Source organism: Hyla sarda, chromosome 6, assembly GCF_029499605.1.
Source record: "Hyla sarda isolate aHylSar1 chromosome 6, aHylSar1.hap1, whole genome shotgun sequence".
Classification (NCBI taxonomy): Eukaryota; Metazoa; Chordata; class Amphibia; order Anura; family Hylidae; genus Hyla; species Hyla sarda.
In genome coordinates, this window is record NC_079194.1 from 247,604,008 (window position 1) to 247,626,170 (window position 22,163).

At 47.5% G+C, this 22,163-nt stretch overlaps 1 protein-coding gene across 1 annotated transcript in view; it reads left to right on the top strand.

Moving 5' to 3' along the window:
- Positions 1-22,163, top strand: part of LOC130277499 (mucin-5B-like) — a 180,479-nt gene that overhangs the window by 53,527 nt on the left and 104,789 nt on the right. The window contains exons 5-6 of the mRNA XM_056528174.1: positions 6,179-6,266; positions 7,221-7,327. Coding sequence (XP_056384149.1) covers positions 6,179-6,266; positions 7,221-7,327 — 195 coding nt within the window. The remainder of the gene's footprint in view (positions 1-6,178; positions 6,267-7,220; positions 7,328-22,163) is intronic.

Sequence of the window (22,163 nt, forward strand, 5' to 3'; positions counted from 1 at the left end):
TGGCTGCTGAAGATAGGCGCGGTACAAGGGAGTAGACAGAAGCAAGGTCGGACGTAGCAGAAGGTCGGGGGCAGGCGGCAAGGTTCGTAGTCAGGGTGATAGCAGAAGTACTGGTACACAGGCTTTGGACACACAAAACGCTTTCACTGGCACAAGGCAACAAGATCCGGCAAGGGAGTGCATGGGAGGAGGTCAGATAAAGGCAGGGAGCAGATGGAAGCCAATTAAGCTAATTGGGCCAGGCACCAATCATTGGTGCACTGGCCCTTTAAGTCTCAGGGAGCTGGCGCGCGCGCGCCCTAGAGAGCGGAGCCGCGCGCGCCAGCACATGACAGCAGGGGACGAGAACGGGTAAGTGACCTGGGATGCGATTCGCGAGCGGGCGCGTCCCGCTGTGCGAATCGCATCCCCGACGGCCATGACAGTGCAGCGCTCCCGGTCAGCGGGACCGACCGGGGCGCTGCGGAGAGAGAGACGCCGTACGCGCTCCGGGGAGGAGCGGGGACCCGGAGCGCTAGGCGTAACAGTACCCCCCCCCTTAGGTCTCCCCTTCTCTTTGTCCGGTAACTGCCTCCCCTGGGATGAGGACACCGGGAAAGGATGGAGGGATTCCTCAACGGCAGGCAGTACAGCAGGAGTGGGAATGGGGAGGGAGGGCAGAGGGCGAGGCCTGGCACGGGGCAGTGTGACACCAGGACGAGGGCCATGAGGAGGCACCGAGGCTTGCCTGACTGGACTGGGAGGGGGGGAGAGGCACTTCTTAAGGCGGGCAGAGTCCATAACGACCTTAGGGAGACCGGATACAGGAGGAACCACAGGGTCACGGCAGGGAGTACTGGTAACCGGTTTAAGGCAGTCCTTGAAGCAAGAGGTACCCCAGCTCTTGATCTCCCCTGTGGACCAATCCAGGGTTGGGGAATGGTGTTGAAGCCAGGGTAGTCCAAGGAGAACTTCAGAAGTGCAATTGGAGAGGACCAAAAACTCAATTTTCTCATGATGAGGTCCGATGCACATTAGGAGGGGCTTCGTGCGGAAACGCACGGTGCAATCCAACCTGGCTCCGTTGACCGCGGAAATGTGGAGTGGCTTGACAAGACGGGTCACCGGGATGCGGAATTTATTCACCAAGGACTCCCGAATAAAATTCCCAGAGGCACCAGAGTCCAGGCAGGCCACGGCTGAGAGGGAAGAGCTGGCTGAAGAAGAAATCCGTACAGGCACCGTGAGACGTGGAGAAGCCGACTTAGCATCAAGAGACGCCACACCCACGAGAGCTGGGTGCGAGCGTGCGTTTCCCAGACGTGGAGGACGGATGGGGCAATCCACCAAAAAATGTTCGGTACTGGCACAGTACAGACAAAGATTCTCTTCCTTACGGCGATTCCTCTCTTCCAGGGTCAGGCGAGACCGATCCACTTGCATGGCCTCCTCGGCGGGAGGCCTAGGCGCAGATTGCAATGGAGACTGTGGGAGAGGTGTCCAGAGATCTAAGTCTTTTTCCTGGCGGAGCTCTTGATGCCTCTCAGAAAAACGCATGTCAATGCGAGTGGCTAGATGAATGAGTTCATGCAGGTTGGTAGGAGTATCTCGTGCGGCCAGAACATCTTTAATGTTGCTGGATAGGCCTTTTTTAAAGGTCGCGCAGAGGGCCTCATTATTCCAGGAAAGTTCAGAAGCAAGAGTACGGAATTGTATGGCGTACTCGCCAACGGAAGAATTACCCTGGACCAGGTTCAGCAGGGCAGTCTCAGCAGAAGAGGCTCGGGCAGGTTCCTCAAAGACACTTCGAATTTCCGAGAAGAAGGAGTGTACAGAGGCAGTGACGGGGTCATTGCGGTCCCAGAGCGGTGTGGCCCATGACAGGGCTTTTCCAGACAGAAGGCTGACTACGAAAGCCACCTTAGACCTTTCAGTAGGAAACTGATCCGACATCATCTCCAAATGCAGGGAACATTGCGAAAGAAAGCCACGGCAAAACTTAGAGTCCCCATTAAATTTGTCTGGCAAGGACAGGCGGAGGCTAGGAGTGGCCACTCGCTGCGGAAGAGGTGCAGGAGCTGGCGGAGGAGATGGTTGCTGCTGCTGTAGCTGAGACTGAATCTGCTGTAGCTGCGACTGGAGTTGCTGAGTCATGGTGGTCAAGTACGACAGCTGGTGATCTTGTTGGGCAATCTGTCGGGCTTGCTGGGCGACCAGTGTGGGGAGGTCGGCGACAACAGGCAGAGGAACTTCAGCGGGATCCATGGCCGGATCTACTGTCACTGTCACGATGCCGGCTGGCAGGAGGTGGATCCTCTGTGCCAGAGAGGGATTGGCGTGGACCGTGCTAGTGGACCGGTTCTAAGTCACTACTGGTTTTCACCAGAGCCCGCCGCAAAGCGGGATGGACTTGCTGCGGCGGTAGTGACCAGGTCGTATCCACTAGCAACGGCTCAACCTCTCTGGCTGCTGAAGATAGGCGCGGTACAAGGGAGTAGACAGAAGCAAGGTCGGACGTAGCAGAAGGTCGGGGGCAGGCGGCAAGGTTCGTAGTCAGGGTGATAGCAGAAGTACTGGTACACAGGCTTTGGACACACAAAACGCTTTCACTGGCACAAGGCAACAAGATCCGGCAAGGGAGTGCATGGGAGGAGGTCAGATAAAGGCAGGGAGCAGATGGAAGCCAATTAAGCTAATTGGGCCAGGCACCAATCATTGGTGCACTGGCCCTTTAAGTCTCAGGGAGCTGGCGCGCGCGCGCCCTAGAGAGCGGAGCCGCGCGTGCCAGCACATGACAGCAGGGGACGAGAACGGGTAAGTGACCTGGGATGCGATTCGCGAGCGGGCGCGTCCCGCTGTGCGAATCGCATCCCCGACGGCCATGACAGTGCAGCGCTCCCGGTCAGCGGGACCGACCGGGGCGCTGCGGAGAGAGAGACGCCGTACGCGCTCCGGGGAGGAGCGGGGACCCGGAGCGCTAGGCGTAACAGTCCTTGCGGAATTCCAAAAGAGAATTCCACATGGACATTACGCTGCTGCATTACGCGGTGTGTGAACATGGCCTTAAAGTGAGACAGCACACACATTCGGCAGTCTTCGGCTCTCCCATAGAACCATATAGAGGGGGAGATCTGAAACTTGTCCCCTAACCTTCGGATAGGGCATGCATTTTTTCCCCATGATACTTCGCCTTTAATGACATGGCCTGTTTAAAAAAATGTTTTTACCTTTCTCACTTTAAAGGAAATATGCAGCCACAACAACTTATCACCTATCTTCCGAATAGGGGAAAAGTGCTGATCGTGGGCGGTCCGAAGGAGGAGGCCATTTAATCTACTTTTCTGAATTCTGCTTGAATTCCGCTCGAATTCCGCTTGAATTCCGCTCGAATTCCGCTCGAATTCCACTTGAAAACGATGTCGGGCAGAATTTTTTTCTTACCTTTGACTTCTATTTGATTCTGCTTGCGGATTCCGCTTGAAGAATGAACATGTTCTTTCTTCAAGCGGAAAGGAATTCAGCATCGGAATTCTGCTAGCAGAATTTCTACAGTGTGAACAGGACAGCAGAAATAACATTAAAGTCAATGGGCAGAGAAGATGTGCAATAATTTGGAGCCGAGAATTCAAGAGGAATTACTCGAGTAAATTCCTCTTGAATTACTCTGTGTGAACGGGGCCTTATAGTAATAATGGCATCCGAATAGAGAAAACAGGTACCATCCTCCAAATCAGTGCAAAAGTTTTCTTAGAACTCACTTGGGAAGAAAGCAACATTAATTATGCAAGTATTTTTGAGCCAAAGCCAGAAGTGTATTCAAGAGTAATGGGAAATATAAAGTAAGCACTTATACTACTCCTTACTTGATCCACTTCTGATTTTGGCTCAAAAACTGCAGTGGTAGTATTCCAAAAAAAAATAAAAAATTTTGAGAAATAAAATTGTATGGAAACTAGCCTAAACACAATTGTCTTCCTTTTTTGTATTGCTATATTCTGACAGCAATAACATTTTTATTTTCTTGCTGATAGAGTTGTGTGTTGTTATTTTTTGCAGCATGAGCTGTACTTTTTATTGGTGCCTTTTTATTTTTGAAATACATGCTACCTTTTAATGATTTTTATTCTACTTTCTTGGAGGCAAGGTGACCAAAATAAGCAATTATGGCATAAGTTTATGTCTTTACAGTGCTCACTGTGCAGTATTAATAACATTAAAGTTGATAGTACACATTGTTATGGACGTTGCAATACCTAATATGTATGTTTTTGTCATTGTTTGTCCTAAAATAGGGGTGATTTCAAATTTTTTTTTACACTTTATTTACTGCAGCATAGTATATCAAATTGTTAAAGTAACATAGACATGTTGCCTGTGAGGCCGAGCCTCACAGGCAACTGTAGCTAGCAACCTATGTCACCCATTGGATACCCTGTAATGCAGACTCAGAGGAGCCCCCTCCGCTGTCAGACCTGTAGACGCAGCTGTCTCACTGACTGCATCATCTACAGGGTTAATGGTCAGGAATGAAGCTCCGTTCTTGACAGTTGCGGCAGGTGCTCGACTGTGTTTGACATCCAGCTCCTTCATCAATTGCTTCTCCTGCTGTTCTCAGTCTTAACACTCTGGGATGGGTTAACTACCTTTCCACTATGATGTATATACACATCATCAACTGGGAAGGGGTTAAAGATTTTCCAAGTTTATCAAACAGTGTGAGCGACTATGAATAAAGGTGTGCATAAATTTGTGCATTTAGTTGGTCTAGTCTACATTTACAAGTATTAGACAGTATTAGTTTAGAATTTAAAATATATATATATATATATATATATATATATATATATATATATATATATTTTTTTTTTTTTTTTTTTTTTTCAAAAGTGACCATAGTCTTATAAAGATTGTTTTGGTATTATGGTGCAAACCGCATCTTCTCCATATATCCTTATTACAAATGTTTGCTTACCTTTGCTTTTTCAGCTAGCTTGCTGTATGAGCACTATTGTCTATGTCTCTTTATGCTTGTACACAGTCTATATGACTGTTTACTATCTGATGTGCAACTTGCCTCCCCTCCGTACTGCTATTTATAGTTCCAAAGACAGTAGAAGGGCTGTCTCATGTAGCAGCCAAATATTATCTTTCTCTGAGTAGCAGCTAAATGCTAGAACATTTTAATGAAAGTTGCTTCGTTTTGCAGTTTATACACACTGACTAAAAGTGATTATAGCCTTTACGATTAAAAGAAAGGGGCTTTTACTGCTCAATACAGCTTTTTTTTTTTTAGCACACTGCAAACTCTCCAGGTGCTCTTATAAACGCTCATATGCATCAGAAACAGTACCCTGTCCATGCATCCTACTATTGGATAATTGTATCCAAGTTTGACTTTTCTATACAGTGATTACTGAAATAATGCCTTTTGGACTTTCCGATTGATTGAACTAAACTCCCACACCCAATAGAAACAGTGCTCTGTTCTTGCAGCTCACTCTTGGATAGTTGTATCCACATTAGACTTGTCTTCACACAAATAACAAATGTATTACCTGAAGAATGTGGTGTCCTGAAATTTACAAGCTCTTCATTAAACTTCTTTGCATTTCTAAATGTTTTAATAGCCACATTGACTTCCTCTCAACTCCATTTCCAAATATCCTATTAGTGAATTAAAGGACCCCCATAAAGTAACTGGAATAGACAACGACTACGGAGAGCATGTCTTGTTCTGGAACACTTGCTACGTCTATGCATTATGTTGTCAAGATGTTGACTTCAATGTACAATGCTTAATTTTCCCTGTGGTGGCACTGCAAGGAAATTGAGCACTTGCTACCACATAAAATAGCGGATTACTGGAGATATCAGCACAGGTATACCCTTTGTCTAGATTATTATGGCGAGACCCTTCTAAGAAAAGCTTATTGTACTAAGATGATGCACCCTTTAACCACAATATATGATTGTAACATTACTCATCATATTTCTGGCAAAACATGTGACTGAGTGATATGGAGACTACATATTTTCCTCCACGAATCCAAGATTCCTAATATTTTCTCATAAAGTAACAAGTATAAAAATGAGGAGTGTGAGGAACATAATTGTGGTTTTTCAAAGAAGGTAAAGAGTCATAGATTATTAACTTTAAATAAGCATTGTCAAGCATCTCTCATACTGTCTCTTATTACAGTTATCCCTCAACAAGAAATACATGGGAGAAACATGTGGTCTTTGTGGGAATTATAATGGAAATGCTAATGATGATATTACCTACAGCGGTAAGAACAAAGACCAAACCGATAGTGTATTTAAGTTAAAGGAGAACTGAAGGATAGGGGTAAGTTATAGATTGTGGGGGTCCGACCACTTGGGCCCCCTGTGATGTCCTGTACATGGCCGTGGCAGTCTGCTGGAAGCACCATGTTGTCCCAAACAGGGAGCCACGGCAGACACGCCCCCTCCATGTATCTCTATGGGATACATGGAGGGGGTGTGTTGGCCGCCACGTCATGCGGGGACGGAATGCCCCCTTCCAGCTTACTGCCGCGACCCTGTACAGGAGATGCTTTGGATAGGGGAAAAGTTTTAAATTGTTCTACAGTTCTCTTTTAAGAAAACAAAGGAGAAAGATAAGTGGGTTCCTATAAGTTACAGGTTTAAAGGGCTTGTCATGTCAGAACAACACTTCAGCCTATGCTATTTTAGAGGGATAGGGATGTAATTGCATGGCCTAGCTGGCTGAAAATTATCTGTTTGCCAGTATTCTACCATATTAAATGGATTGTTAGCAATTAGTTATTTCCCTGCAAATCTTAGGATTTGAACTTTAGTTTTTTATAGTTTTGTAACAAAATTGACTAGGACTAAAAAAATTTTGTCACTTGCATGAGAAATAAAATGGTTTGTCCTTCTGTGCACTAGAGGTCATGGGGGCTTGGGGGGGTGATAGCTCTTTAATTTACAACCTTCTCAAAAAGCAAGAACTGAAAGCAGTTGTACAAAACTACATTTCCACTGCAGGAGAAAGGAGTGACTTGATTTTAGGAAGGGGCTAGCTTTTGATGCCACATCTCCTAAAAAAGGCAACCTGTCAGCAGCTATATATGGGGTTCTCAACAGGATTTCGGGCATACCATTTTCAGGCTAGGTTACAAAGAATATATAATAATAATAATAATAATAATTTCCATTGGTTTACTACATTGTTTATTAACCAGGTTTTTTTTAAACAGGAAATTTGATTGACCCACTACTGTTTGGAACACTGCAAAAATTGAGAAAACCTGAAGAAGACTGTACAGATCCTAAACCAGAGCCGACAAAAAAATGCAGCGTTTATGTAAGAATGTATTTAAGGATTTAAGGCTAGTGTATGGTTCACTAAATGGTGCATTTTAAAATCTGTTCATTTTCATATAAGGCTTTTCCTGCTTAGGCTGGGTCCACACTACGTTTTGTCCCATACGGGAGCGCATACGGCAGGGGGGAGCTAAAAGCTCGCGCTCCCGTATGTGACCGTATGCGCTCCCGTATGTCATTCATTTGAATGAGCCGACCGGAGTGAAACGTTCGGTCCGGTCGGCTCATTTTTGCACCGTATGCGCTTTTACAACCGGACCTAAAACTAGGTCCACAGTTTTAGGTCCGGTTGTAAAAGCGCATACGGCGCAAAAATGAGCCGACCGGACCGAACGTTTCACTCCGGTCGGCTCATTGAAATGAATGGCATACGGGAGCGCATACGGTCACATACGGGAGCGCGAGCTTTTAGCTCCCCCCTGCCGTATGCGCTCCCGTATGGGACAAAACGTAGTGTGGACCACACAGATTTTTTTTTCTCATCCATCTTTCCTTCCTAGCTTCATAATGTTCAAGTATACATCCAGAGTTTCTAACATTATTATTGTAGTAATTTTAACAATTCTTTAAAGTGAACCTGTTAACTTAAATTTGCCCCCCTATCTGAGGGTAAAACATACAGTGCATTGCATAAATATTTACTCCCATTAGACGTTTTGCCTATCTTGCTACTGTTACAAACTTAAGTCCAAATAGATTTAAACAGACTTTTACCATTTGATAAACACAACACAACTATCTATGAACAGCAATTGTCAAGTCTTGGCATATATTTTAGGTCTGGGCTTTAACCTGGCCATTTTAGGGAATTAACACGCTTTTATGTAATCCATTCCATTGTGGCTCTGGTTGTATTTTTTGTATGTATTGTGCTGTCAAAATATGAACCTTTATCCTAGTTTTAAGTAATTTACAGACTGTATAAAAAAAATATGTCAATGATTTTTTGCCCTGTATTTAGATGCATCCATTTCTGTGTGAGTATGGTGTGCTCAGAGTGTGGAGCAGTGTTGGGCGTCCACAGGTGTTGATTTTGCCAAAAATGTTAATCATTACGTTATCTGACCAGAGCACCTTCTTCCAGATGTTTGTGAAATGTCTCCCACAAGGCTTATTGCAAACTTGAAGTAGAATTTCTTGCAGCTCAACTATTTTCTTGACAATTCCATAAAGACCAAATTTATGGAGTATGCGACAAATGCCGTATTTATCGGGGTATACCACGCACCGGCCTATAACACGCACCCTCATTTTACCAAGGATATTTGGGTAAAAAAAGTTTTTTACCCAAATATCCTTGGTAAAATGAGGGTGCATGTGTATACCCCGATACACTGTTTCTGACCCCGCAGAAGCCCCCAGGAAAGGCAGGGGGAGAGAGGCCGTCGCTGCCCGCTTCTCTCCCCCTGCCTTTTATGGGGTCTAGAGCCCTTCTGCCGCCGCTTCTCTCCCCCTGGCTATCGGCACCACTGCCCCATTGCCTCCCCCATCCCCGGTTTTATGATTACCTGTTGCCGAGGTCGGGTCCGCGCTGCTTCTGGCTCTGGTCCGCGCTGCTTCTGGCTCCGGTGTGGCATCTATGGGTCGTTGCTATGAGCTGCGCTACGCAATGACGAGTGATGTCGCGTCACTCGTCATTGCGCCTCGCAGCGCATAGCAATGATGCATAGACGCAGTCTCTGGATGGGGCAGCGACGCCGGCAGACCCCAGGATAGGCAGGGGCAGAGAAGTGGGCAGCGACGGCAGCGCCCGCTTTAAATCATTGAACTGCAGCGGCTTATCGGCGTATAACACGTAGATAGACTTTAGGCTAAAAAATTTTGCCTAAAAAATGCGTGTTATACGCCGATAAATACGGTAGTTGTTCTGTGGACAGATTGTTCCACCTCAGCTGTTGATCTTTGCAGCTCCTCCAGAGTTACCATAGACCTCTTGGTTGCTTCTCTGATTATCTCTTTTCAGTTTTCTAGTTTTTAAAAACTTCCACTAAGCAAAAAGACGTAAAAGGGTAAAAAAAAAAAAAAAAATTTTAAAACACCCTGGAGATGATATTCAAAAGCAGTTTTTTTCTGTCCAGCACTATTAATCACACCTTTTTTTCTCTTCACTTTGAAAGGTTTCTTGTGCTGGTTGAAAAATGTGCAAATATGTGAGAGTTCGTTTTTGTGCCACTTTTGTATTGTTATTTTTTGCACCACAATTGCTGATTTTGGCATCAAAATTTTATTTTTTTGCCCCAAAGTTGTCGAGTTTGGCATCAGTATTTTGAATCATAAAATGTTCTGGTGGAAGCATCTTGCATAATATTCCATGATTATCAGAAGAGATCGAAGCTGACGAAGTCAAATTCGTTCCTCGCTTCATGAAATATTAGATTTTGAACGAATCCGAATTTCCTCGCGCTTCGTGGTAACGAATCACTTCATTCACTACATTTTGTGCGGGCCAGGGGCTAAAATGGCGGCAAAATGTGTAAGGACATGGGACAAGGAAGTCTGGGTAGGCAGGATCACTCTGAATCACCTGGCCGCATGAAGCCTGTCAGCAGCCAGCCAGCCCTGTGATGTCACAGCCCTATATATTCGGCAGCCATTGGTCACCAATCAGCGTTACTGACAATACAGATCAGCACCGGGGAAATCCATTGACCTCAAACCTGCATCACTGCAGGCAGGCACTCAGGGAGAGTTCAGAAGTCGTTTCATAGTCTGCCAGTTGAGATCATCACAGGGTGTACTCCCCACTCAAAGACTGCAAGCAACCACAGTGCAGGCAGGGACAGTTCAGAGAGAGAATGTACACTTTTCTCTGTTGCAACTGTACTTGGGCATATTACTGTAAAAAAAAGTAGTGAAAAATATACGCACTCCACAGTTCTACGTTTTTTTTCTAGTTAAAGCTAATAGGGGACAGTAAGTGTAAAATCATTAAAATACTTACGCACTAGGGGGGAGATTTATCAAACATGTCCTAAGGAAAAGTTGCTGTGTTGCCCATAGCAACCAATCAGATTGCTTCTTTCATTTTTGAAAAGGCCTCTGCAAAATGAAAGAAGCAATCTGATTAGTTTCTATGGACAACTCAGCTACTTTTCCTCAGGGCAGGTTTTGATAAATCTCCCCCAGATTGTTACGCTTATTTCTGGTGCAACCGTAGTGGGGCGTATTATTTAACCCCTTAAGGACTCAGGGTTTTTCCGTTTTTGCACTTTCGTTTTTTCCCCCTTACCTTTTAAAAATCATAACCCTTTCAATTTTCCACCTAAAAATCCATATTATGGCTTATTTTTTGCGTCGCCAATTCTACTTTGCAGTGACATTAGTCATTTTACCCAAAAATGCACGGCAAAACGGAAAAAAAAATAATTGTGCGACAAAATCGGAAAAAAAAACGCCATTTTGTAAATTTTGGGGGCTTCCGTTTCTACGCAGTGCATATTTCGGTAAAAATTACACCTTATCATTATTCTGTAGGTCCATACGGTTAAAATGATACCCTACTTATATAGGTTTGATTTTGTCGCACTTCTGGAAAAAATCATAACTACATGCAGGAAAATTTATACGTTTAAAAATGTCATCTTCTGACCCCTATAACTTTTTTTTTTCCACGTACAGGGCGGTATGAGGACTCATTTTTTGCGCCGTGATCTGAAGTTTTTATCGGTACGGTATGATTTTTGTTTTGATCGGACTATTTGATCACTTTTTATTCATTTTTTTAATAGTATAAAAAGTGACCAAAATATGCTTTTTTGGACTTTGGAATTTTTTTGCGCGTACGCCATTGACCGTGCGGTTTAATTAATGATATATTTTTATAGTTCGGACATTTACGCACGCGGCGATACCACATATGTTTATTTATTTTATTTTTTTTTACACTGTTTTATTTTTTTATGGGAAAAGGGGGGTGATTCAAACTTTTATTAGGGAAGGAGTTAAATGACCTTTATTAACACTTTAAAAAAAAAATTTTTTTGCAGTGTTATAGGTCCCATAGGGACCGTTAACACTGCACACACTGATCTCCTATGCTGATCACTGGCGTGTATTAACACGCCTGTGATCAGCATTATCGGCGCTTGACTGCGCCTGCCTGGATCTCAGGCACGGAGCAGTCATTCGTCGATCGGACACCGAGGAGGCAGGAAAGGACCCTCCCGGTGTCCGATCAGCTGTTCGGGACGCCGCGATTTCACCACGGCGGTCCCGAACAGCCCGACTGAGCAGCCGGGTCACTTTCAGTTTTACTTTAGAAGCGGCGGTCAGCTTTGACCGCCGCTTCTAAAGGGTTAATACCGCATATCGCCGCGATCGGCGATATGTGGTATTAGCCGCGGGTCCTGGCCGTTGATGAGCGCCGGGACCGACACGATATGATGCAGAATCGCGGCGCGATCCCGCTTCATATTGCGGGAGCCGGCGCAGGACGTAAATATACGTCCTGCGTCGTTAAGGGGTTAAAAATTTAAAAAAAGTGAAATATACGCACTCCGCTGTTGTTTGTGTTTTCTGTTACAAGTTTAAAGTGGCCTGTTAGTGTAAAAGCAGGGATACATACACACACATTGAGTGTTCCGCAAGTTTATGTTGCAGCTGTATAGGGGCGTATGGCTCTATAAAAAGTAAAATATATATGCACACCACTGTTCTAAAAGTATGTCAGTCAGAGAAGTGCCAGGCCATGCACAGAGGAGTGGCAGAGGCCTAAATTTATCATGCACAGGCAGAGGTCGCAGCAGAGTACAGGCGTGTGGCAGCAGGAGTCGCAGCGAGAGGTCTGAGCTCACGGTGTCAGCTAGCGGTTGTGTCTCGACCAGCAACCCAGCAGCCGTCATTGATTGGTTAACTCGGTCATCCACTTCATCCCAAGTGACATCAGACACCCCCAGTCAACAGTCGGTGTGTTCCTCAGACTCAACCCTCAGTTGGCATGGCCCGGGAGCAGTCCATGTCCTCCAACTGCCTCGGTCCTATGCTGTTCTCTCACGCAGAGAGGAATGGTATGCTGGGGGCTCAGCTCCATTATACAGCAAAAATGATAAACTAGAGGATAGTCTTCAGCTACTGCCCAGCTAAGATGTGGAGGAGACATCTGCAGCTTTCACTGCTAGGTAGGCAAGTAGTGGTGAGGAGAGTGGCGTGGGAGGTGGTGTTGCGAGCGTTCAGGCTCCTGTAAAGACACCGTTGAGGAACTTGAGAATGACATCATTGACGTGCAGACACAACTCAATGATGATTAAACCGATCGTACTTGAGAGCTGGGTGCAGAAGGGGCTTCATCATCATCAGGAGAAGAGGGTGGCAGGTTGCCCGTGAGGCAGCAGCTGAGCCAGCAAGGTGGTAGCATGGTTGGGAGTCAGCAGGGTAGCAGCAGTGGGAAGTCTGGAGTCAAACGTGTCCGGGGTAGACCACCTGCATCACGGCAGCCTACCTGGAGATATTGGAGCAGGGGTTCCCGAAGTTCGCGGCAGTAGCAGTCAGTCAGTGCGGACTGTTGGGGGGAAAATCAGCCACTCGGCTGTGTGGCAGTTTTTTTTGTCAAAGACCCCGGAGGAGGTTAACATGGCCACATGTAATATGTCGGCAGAAGGTGAAGTGTGGCCAGGGTCCGATTGTTGGCACCATGGCCCTGCGACAACATACGCTGCGCCACCACAAAGCGGCCTTGGAGAACCATTTCAGCCAGCCAAGGCTCCACCACCTCAATGCAAGGGAGTTGTCTGTCATTCCTATCTTCTGTTGGTCAGATGCTCCTGCTTCTCCTACTTCTTGTCAGTCATTCCAGCAGGAATCCATCACTGAATCGATTTCCAAGAGACAGCAGTATGTGCCCACTCATACAACGGTGCAGAAGCTGAATGTGCTCCTGTCCAAGTTGCTGGTGCTGCAGTCCCTCCCTTTTCAAATGGTGTACTCTGCACCTTTCAGAGAACTGATGGTTTGTGCTGAGCCAAGGTGGGAGAGTCCCAAGCCTTAATTTATTTTCGAAAAAGGCAGTAGCAGCCCTGCACAAATATGTAGAACTGAAGGTGGGCCTGTCAGTGAGCCTGTCGGTGTGTACCAAAGTGCACGGCAGCTTGAATCTGGTTGCTGCACAGCCACAACAGCAACTTGGCCAGTTCACGCCGCTTCTGCCTTCACGCTCTAACGCCATTGGTCCTGTAGCAATTTCCAACTCTGCCTCCTCATCCTCCACCATGTCCTCAGCCTCCACTCCAAGTCACAGTGGCCCTCCAGCATACCAAGTGTGCAGGGCACGGCGGTGTCACGCTGTTCTTCACCTGGTTTTTGCCTTGGCGAACGGAGTTACACAGGGGAGGAACTGCTCAAAGTGATTTGTCAAGAAATCAAGTCATGGCTTTCCCTGCGACAACTGAAAATGGGAACCATGGTGGCCGACAAGGGGAAGATCATGTTGTCTGCGCTGCGTCAAGGAAGCCTTAGCCATGCGCCCTGCATCGCACAAGTGTTCAATCTGGTTGTCAAACATTTCCTAAAGTGTTCCACCCATCTGCAAGACATCCTAACAATGGCCAGGAAACTTTGGATGCACTTCAGCCACTCGTACACCGCAAAGCACAGCCTCCTTGAGCTGCAGCAACAGAACAGCATCCCCCCAACATAGTCTGATATGCAAATTCAAACAGAGAAAACAGACATGGTCGCACATCTACAATTTGTATTTTGATCGACTTGCTTCTCAGCATAAATTCAAAAATGAACAGGTTGTTAGTATACATTTTGATCAAAAAAGTACAAGCCCACTCGCCACGTCAAGGCCACCTATTTAGAGTGGGTCCCTAAAGTCCCTAGCATAAAATGGCAAAGCACTGGGCGGCGACCACCACCACCGCAACACCAGTGCCCACAGGGGGAACGACCCACTGGCAGAGCAGCCCCAATGCCACTCAGACCAGTCCCAGGGCCATGCCTCGCCATAGAGACGGTGCCACGGCAGTAACGGACAGCACCACACCAGTGGGAACAAGGTATAAAAGCTCACTTACCATGTGCTCCCAGTCATACTGGGAGGCTGCCAGAAAGGAAGGGGCCCTGTGCAGCTTCCTGCTAATTTATATAGGGCTGGGCTGAGGGGGAGGGGTAGAGTGCAGACCAAGTAAAAACAACATTCTCCCAGCCCACATGGTAAGTGTTCACGCTGGTGTGGTTCTCTGTTTTTGCCATTGTTTCTGTGATGCTTTGTTTGTGGATTGGTGCGGCCCAAAGCCAGGGGCTTGGTCGGGCAGCAGTGGGGCTGCCTGGCCACTGGGTTTTCCCCCTGTGGGCATGGTGTCTCGGAGGCAGTGGTCGCCGCCCGGTGCTACGCCAGTGTTAGGTTAGGGACCCATTCGGACTAGGTGGCCTGGGCTTGTACTTTTTGAGCAAAATGTATACTAACAACCTGTTAGTTTTTTAAATTATGCTGAGAAGCAAGTAGATCAAAATACAAATAGTGGATGTGCGGCTATGTTTCCCTATTTGTTTTGTACATAGTCTGATATGCAATGTTTGCAACAGTTGGAATTCCACCCTGCATATGTTGGACCAACTATATGAACAGAGAAAGGCCATCAACGATTACTTGATGATCCAAGTGGATAGGGGTACTCCCCTGTGTAACTTCAATGTCAACCAGTGGCAGCTCATATGTGTCACCTGCCATTTGCTCAGGCCCTTTGAGGAAGCCACATTTTGTCAGTCGCCAGGTTTAAGCTTGGAAGAAAGAAGAGACATAGGGGATAGGATAGAGACTTTTAAATGCATGAAGGGAATCAACATAGTTTTAAATTAGAGGGACAAAGGTTTAAAAGTAATATCAGTAATATGAGAGAGTAGTGGATGCATGGAATAGCCTTCCTTCATAAGTGGTCGCTGCAAATACAGTGAAGGAGTGTAAACATGCATGGGATAAGCATAAGGCTATCCTTCATATAAGATAGGGCCAGGGACTATTGATAGGATTCAGATTATTAGGCAGACTAGATGGGCCAAATGGTTCTTATCTGGTGACACATCCTATGTTTCTATGTTTCTAAGGGATGAACAACGTCATTCCACTGCTTCTATTCCTACAACAGATGGTGGAAACAATGGCTGGTCAGGGCACTGGAGACGTGACGCCTACATCTCATGGCCACATGAGCCCTGTGGGGGCTGAACTGGAAGAGGAGGGAGAGTGGAGCACAGGCAATGTGTTGCGAAATGGGTGGTTTTTATACTCAGCTGACAGGAGAAGAGGTGCAGGAGCAGCCAGAAGAACTACAGGATGATGAGGAAGACGAGACAAAGGACCTAGACACACCCTGGCAGTATGCAGTGGAGATGGAGGTCACTTGCACAAATGGCACGATGCATGCTCACTTGGGGTGGCAGGAACAGTACCAGCTGCAGCAGCAGCCTGAGTCTACAGTCACTAATGAGTACCTTTCTTCACCCGCATAGTGAAGAAACTAATCAGCAGCAGGTAGACCTTGAGCCGGACCTGAACCAGCTGTCACGATTCGGCTTCCAGGTAGTGGATCCTCTGTGTCAGCGAGGGATTGGCGTGGACCGTGCTAGTGGACCGGTTCTAAGAGGCTACTGGTTTTCACCAGAGCCCGCCGCAAAGCGGGATGGTCTTGCTGCGGCAGTAGCAACCAGGTCGTATCCACTAGCAACGGCTCTACCTCGCTGACTGCTGAGAAGGCGTGGGACAGAAGGACTAGGCAGAGGCAAGGTCAGACGTAGCAGAAGGTCGGGGGCAGGCGGCAAGGTTCGAAGTCAGGATGGGTAGCAGAAGTTCAGGTACACAGGCTTTGGACACACTAAACGCTTTCACTGGCACAAGGCAACAAGATCCGGCGAGGGAGTGCATGGGAGGAGGTCAGATATAGTCAGGGAGCAGGTGGAAGCCAATTAAGCTAATTGGGCCAGGCACCAATCATTGGTGCACTGGCCCTTTAAGTCTCAGAGAGCTGGCGCGCGCTAGAGAGCGGAGCCGCGCGCGCCAGCACATGACAGCAGGGGACCGGGACGGGTAAGTGACCTGGGATGCGATTCGCGAGCGGGCGCGTCCCGCTGTGCGAATCGCATCCCCAACGGCCATGACAGTGCAGCGCTCCCGGTCAGCGGGACTGACCGGGGCGCTGCAGGGAGAAAGACGCCGTGAGCGCTCCGGGGAGGAGCGGGGACCCGGAGCGCTAGGCGTAACAGTACCCCCCCCCCCTTAGGTCTCCCCTTCTCTTTGTCCGGTAACTGCCTCCCCTGGGATGAGGACACCGGGAAAGAATGGAGGGTTTCCTCAACGGCAGGCAGTACAGCAGGAGTGGGAATGGGGAGGGAGGGCAGAGGGCGAGGCCTGGCACGGGGCAGTGTGACACCAGGACGGGGGCCATGGGGAGGCACAGAGGCTTGCCTGACGGGACTGGGAGGGGGGGAGAGGCACTTCCTGTGGCAGGCAGAGACCCAGTTCCTGATCTCCCCGGTGGTCCAATCAATGGTGGGGGAATGAAGCCGGAGCCAAGGCAGACCGAGGAGGACCTCAGAGGTACAGTTGGGGAGAATGAAGAACTCAATCCTCTCAAGGTGGGGTCCAATAGACATGAGGAGGGGCTCTGTGCGGTAACGCACGGTGCAGTCCAATCTGGCTCCGTTGACCGCGGAAATGTAGAGCGGCTTGACGAGACGGGTCACCGGGATGCTGAATTTATTAACAAACGACTCCAAAATAAAATTTCCAGAGGCACCGGAGTCCAAGCAGGCCACGGCTGAGAGGGAGGAGTTGGCTGAAGAAGAAATCCGCACAGGTACCGTGAGAAGTGGAGGAGCAGACTTGGAACCAAGAGACGCCACACCCACGTGAGCTGGGTGCGTGCGTGCGTTTCCCAGGCGTGGAGGACGGATAGGGCAATCCACCAAGAAATGCTCGGTACTGGCACAGTAAAGACAGAGATTTTCTTCTCTACGGCGATTCCTCTCTTCCTGGGTCAGGCGAGACCGATCCACTTGCATGGCCTCCTCGGCGGGAGGCCCAGGCGAAGACTGCAAAGGATGCTGTGGGAGAGGTGCCCAGAGATCTAAGTCTTTTTCCTGGCGGAGCTCTTGGTGTCGCTCAGAAAAACGCATGTCAATGCGGGTAGCCAAATGGATGAGTTCTTGGAGGTTGGCAGGAATCTCTCGTGCGGCCAGCACATCCTTGATGCGACTGGATAGGCCTTTTTTAAAGGTCGCGCAGAGAGCCTCATTATTCCAGGATAGTTCAGAAGCAAAAGTACGGAATTGTATGGCGTACTCGCCAACGGAAGAATTACCCTGGACCAGGTTCAACAGGGCAGTCTCGGCAGAAGAAGCTCGGGCTGGCTCCTCGAAGACACTCCGGAGTTCAGCGAAGAAGGCCTGGACTGTGGCTGTGGCAGGATCATTGCGGTCCCAGAGCGGTGTGGCCCAAGACAAGGCCTTTCCTGAAAGAAGGCTTACTACGAACGCCACCTTAGACCGTTCTGAAGGAAACAAGTCCGACAACATCTCCATATGCAGGGAACACTGAGACAAAAATCCACGGCAGAGTTTAGAGTCCCCATCAAATTTGTCCGGCAGGGACAAGCGGAGGTTAGGAGCGGCCACTCGCTGCGGAGGAGGTGCAGGAGCTGGCGGAGGAGATGGTTGCTGCTGTAGCAGAGGCAGAAGTTGCTGTAACATGGCGGTCAACTGCGACAGCTGCTGTCCTTGTTGGGCAATCTGCTGCGATTGCTGAGCGACCACCGTGGGAAGATCAGCGAGACTTGGCAGCGGCACCTCAGCGGGATCCATGGCCGGATCTACTGTCACGATTCGGCTTCCAGGTAGTGGATCCTCTGTGTCAGCGAGGGATTGGCGTGGACCGTGCTAGTGGACCGGTTCTAAGAGGCTACTGGTTTTCACCAGAGCCCGCCGCAAAGCGGGATGGTCTTGCTGCGGCAGTAGCAACCAGGTCGTATCCACTAGCAACGGCTCTACCTCGCTGACTGCTGAGAAGGCGTGGGACAGAAGGACTAGGCAGAGGCAAGGTCAGACGTAGCAGAAAGTCGGGGGCAGGCGGCAAGGTTCGAAGTCAGGATGGGTAGCAGAAGTTCAGGTACACAGGCTTTGGACACACTAAACGCTTTCACTGGCACAAGGCAACAAGATCCGGCGAGGGAGTGCATGGGAGGAGGTCAGATATAGTCAGGGAGCAGGTGGAAGCCAATTAAGCTAATTGGGCCAGGCACCAATCATTGGTGCACTGGCCCTTTAAGTCTCAGAGAGCTGGCGCGCGCGCGCCCTAGAGAGCGGAGCCGCGCGCGCCAGCACATGACAGCAGGGGACCGGGACGGGTAAGTGACCTGGGATGCGATTCGCGAGCGGGCGCGTCCCGCTGTGCGAATCGCATCCCCAACGGCCATGACAGTGCAGCGCTCCCGGTCAGCGGGACTGACCGGGGCGCTGCAGGGAGAAAGACGCCGTGAGCGCTCCGGGGAGGAGCGGGGACCCGGAGCGCTAGGCGTAACACCAGCAGGTGGTGGCATACGTGGACATGACCCTGCCAACCCACATTGAAGATCTGCAGGACTTCTGGGCATCCAAACTGAATTTGTTGCCGCAACTAGCAGAGTTTGCCCTAGAAAAGCTGTCCTGCCTGGACAGAAGTGTGGCAACAGAGCGAGTGTTTAGTGTGGCAGGGGCTATAGTAACCCCAAGGAGAACTTGCCTGTCCACCAAAAATGTGTAGAGACTGACCTTTGTCAAGATGAATGAGGCTTGGATCAGCCAGGATTTCCACCGAACAATGTCTGATGCATCAGACTAGATTATCCATGGTGCCACACCAACACTTTGACAAAAGAAACTGGTTTCTTCTGCTTACCTGCCTCAGCTACTATTCTAATCCTGCCACCCGCCTGATGCCACACATCTGATGCCAAGTGCCCCTTCTGTCACCCACCTTCATCAGCAGGTACTGGTATTGCCACCCACCGCCCCACTCTGTCACCGGGTCACTTTCAGGACTCCTGATGCTGCTGCCACCTCCAGGCTCTATCATTGTGTCGCCATATAGTCTCCTCATGCTGCTGCCACCTCCAGGCGCTGTCATTGTGCCACCCTATGGTCTCGTCATGCTGCTGCCGCCACCTCCAGACTGTGTCATTGTGCTGCCATATGATCTCATGCTGCTGGTGGCACATTAAACTTGTTAATCTCTTTAAACTCTACAATTGGCATCTCAAAAATCTCTTTAATCTCTTCAATTTTGATGCCATATGGTCTCCCGACCCTCTCTGCGGCAGTGATTCTAATAGCAACACCTGTAATCTGCATGTCACACTGAAGAACAGTATTATTTCACTACCCTAGCAAACTCCCTATGCGTGTTATGGCAAGGCAAAGTGTTCTACACCCCTACTGAGGCTCTCTGTAGCCCGCAAATAGCAGGTTTTTTTTTACCCCTTAAGGACCCGGGGGTTCAGTTTTTGCACTTCCGTTTTTTTCTCTTTACCTTTAACAAATCATTATTCTTTCAATTTTGCACCTAAAAATCCATATGATGGCTTATTTTTGTGCTGCCAATTTTTGTAATGACATCAGTCATTTTACCAAAAATCTACGGCGAAACGGAAAGAAAATCATTGTGCGACAAAATTGAAGAAAAAAAGACATTTTGTAACTTTCGGCGGCTTCCGTTTCTACACAGTACATTTTTCGGTAAAAATGACACCTTCCCTTTATTCTGTAGGTCCATACAATTAAAATGATACCCTACTTATATAGATTTGATTTTGTTGTACTTCTGAAAAAATCATAACTACATGCAGGAAAATGTATACGTTTAACCCCTTAAGGACTCAGGGTTTTTCCGTTTTTGCACTTTCGTTTTTTCCTCCTTACCTTTTAAAAATCATAACCCTTTCAATTTTCCACCTAAAAATCCATATTATGGCTTATTTTTTGCGTCGCCAATTCTACTTTGCAGTGACATTAGTCATTTTACCCAAAAATGCACGGCGAAACGGAAAAAAAAATAATTGTGCTACAAAATCGAAAAAAAAAACGCCATTTTGTAACTTTTGGGGGCTTCCGTTTCTACTCAGTGCATATTTCGGTAAAAATTACACCTTATCATTATTCTGTAGGTCCATACAGTTAAAATGATACCCTACTTATATAGGTTTGATTTTGTCGCACTTCTGGAAAAAATCATAACTACATGCAGGAAAATGTATACGTTTAAAAATGTCATCTTCTGACCCCTATAACTTTTTTATTTTTCCACATACAGGGCGGTATGAGGACTCATTTTTTGCGGCGTGATCTGAAGTTTTTATCGGTGTGATTTTTGTTTTGATCGGACTTTTATGATCACTTTTTATTCATTTTTTTAATGGTATAAAAAGTGACCAAAATACGCTTTTTTGAACTTTGGAATTTTTTTGCGCGTACGCCATTGACCGTGCGGTTTAATTAATGATATATTTTTATAGTTCGGACATTTACGCACGCGGCGATACCACATATGTTTATTTATTTTTTTTTTACACTGTTTTATTTTTTTTATGGGAAAAGGGGGTGATTCAAACTTTTATTAGGGAAGGGGTTAAATGACCTTTATTAACACTTTTTTTTACATTTTTTTTGCAGTGTTATAGGTCCCATAGGGACCTATAACACTGCACACACTGATCTCCTATGCTGATCACTGGCGTGTATTAACACGCCTGTGATCAGCATTATCGGCGCTTGACTGCTCCTGCCTGGATCTCAGGCACGGAGCAGTCATTCGTCGATCGGACACCGAGCAGGCAGGTAAGGGCCCTCCCGGTGTCCGATCTCACCGCGATTTCACCGCGGCGGTCCCGAGCAGCCCGACTGAGCAGCCGGGATACTTTCAGTTTCACTTTAGAAGCGGCGGTCAGCTTTGACCGCCGCTTCTAAAGGGTTAATACCGCACATCGCCGCGATCGGCGATGTGTGGTATTAGCCGCGGGTCCCGGCCGTTGATGAGCGCCGGGACCGAAGCCATATGAAGCAGGATCGCGGCGCGATCCCGCTTCATATCGCGGGAGCCGGCGCAGGACGTAAATATACGTCCTGCGTCGTTAAGAGGTTAAAATTGTCATCTTCTGACCCCTATAACTTTCTTATTTTTCCATGTACGGGGCAGTATGGGGGCTATTTTTTTGTGCCGTGATCTGAAGATTTTAGCGGTACCATTTTTGTATTGATCGGGTTCATGATCACTTGTATATTCTTTTTTTTCCTTATATAAAAAGTGACCAAAAATACGCTATTTTGGACCTTGAATTGTTTTTTTGCACGTACGCCATTGACCGAGCGGTTTAATTAATGATATATTTTTATAATTGGAACATTTCTGCACGCGGTGATACCACATATGTTTATTTTTATTTTGATTTACACAGTTTATTAATTTTTTTTTAAATGGGAAAAGGGGGGTGATTAAAACTTTTATTAGGGAAGGGGTTAAATCATCTTTATTAACTTTTTTTTTTGTCACTTTTTTTTTGCAATGTTATAGCCCCCAAACTGCACTTCACACACTGATCTTTTACATTGATCAATGGTTTCTCATAGGAAACCATTGATGGAGGATTCTCCGGCTTGACTGCTCATGCCTGGATCTCAGGCACTGAGCAGTCATTCGGCGATCGAACACCAGGAGGCAGGTAAGGGGACTCTCCTCGTGTCCTACAGCTGTTCGGGATGCCGCAATTTCACCGTGGCAATCCCAAACAGCCCCCTGAGCTAACCGGCATTAGTATACTTTCACTTTAGATGCAGCGATCAAATTTGAACGCAGC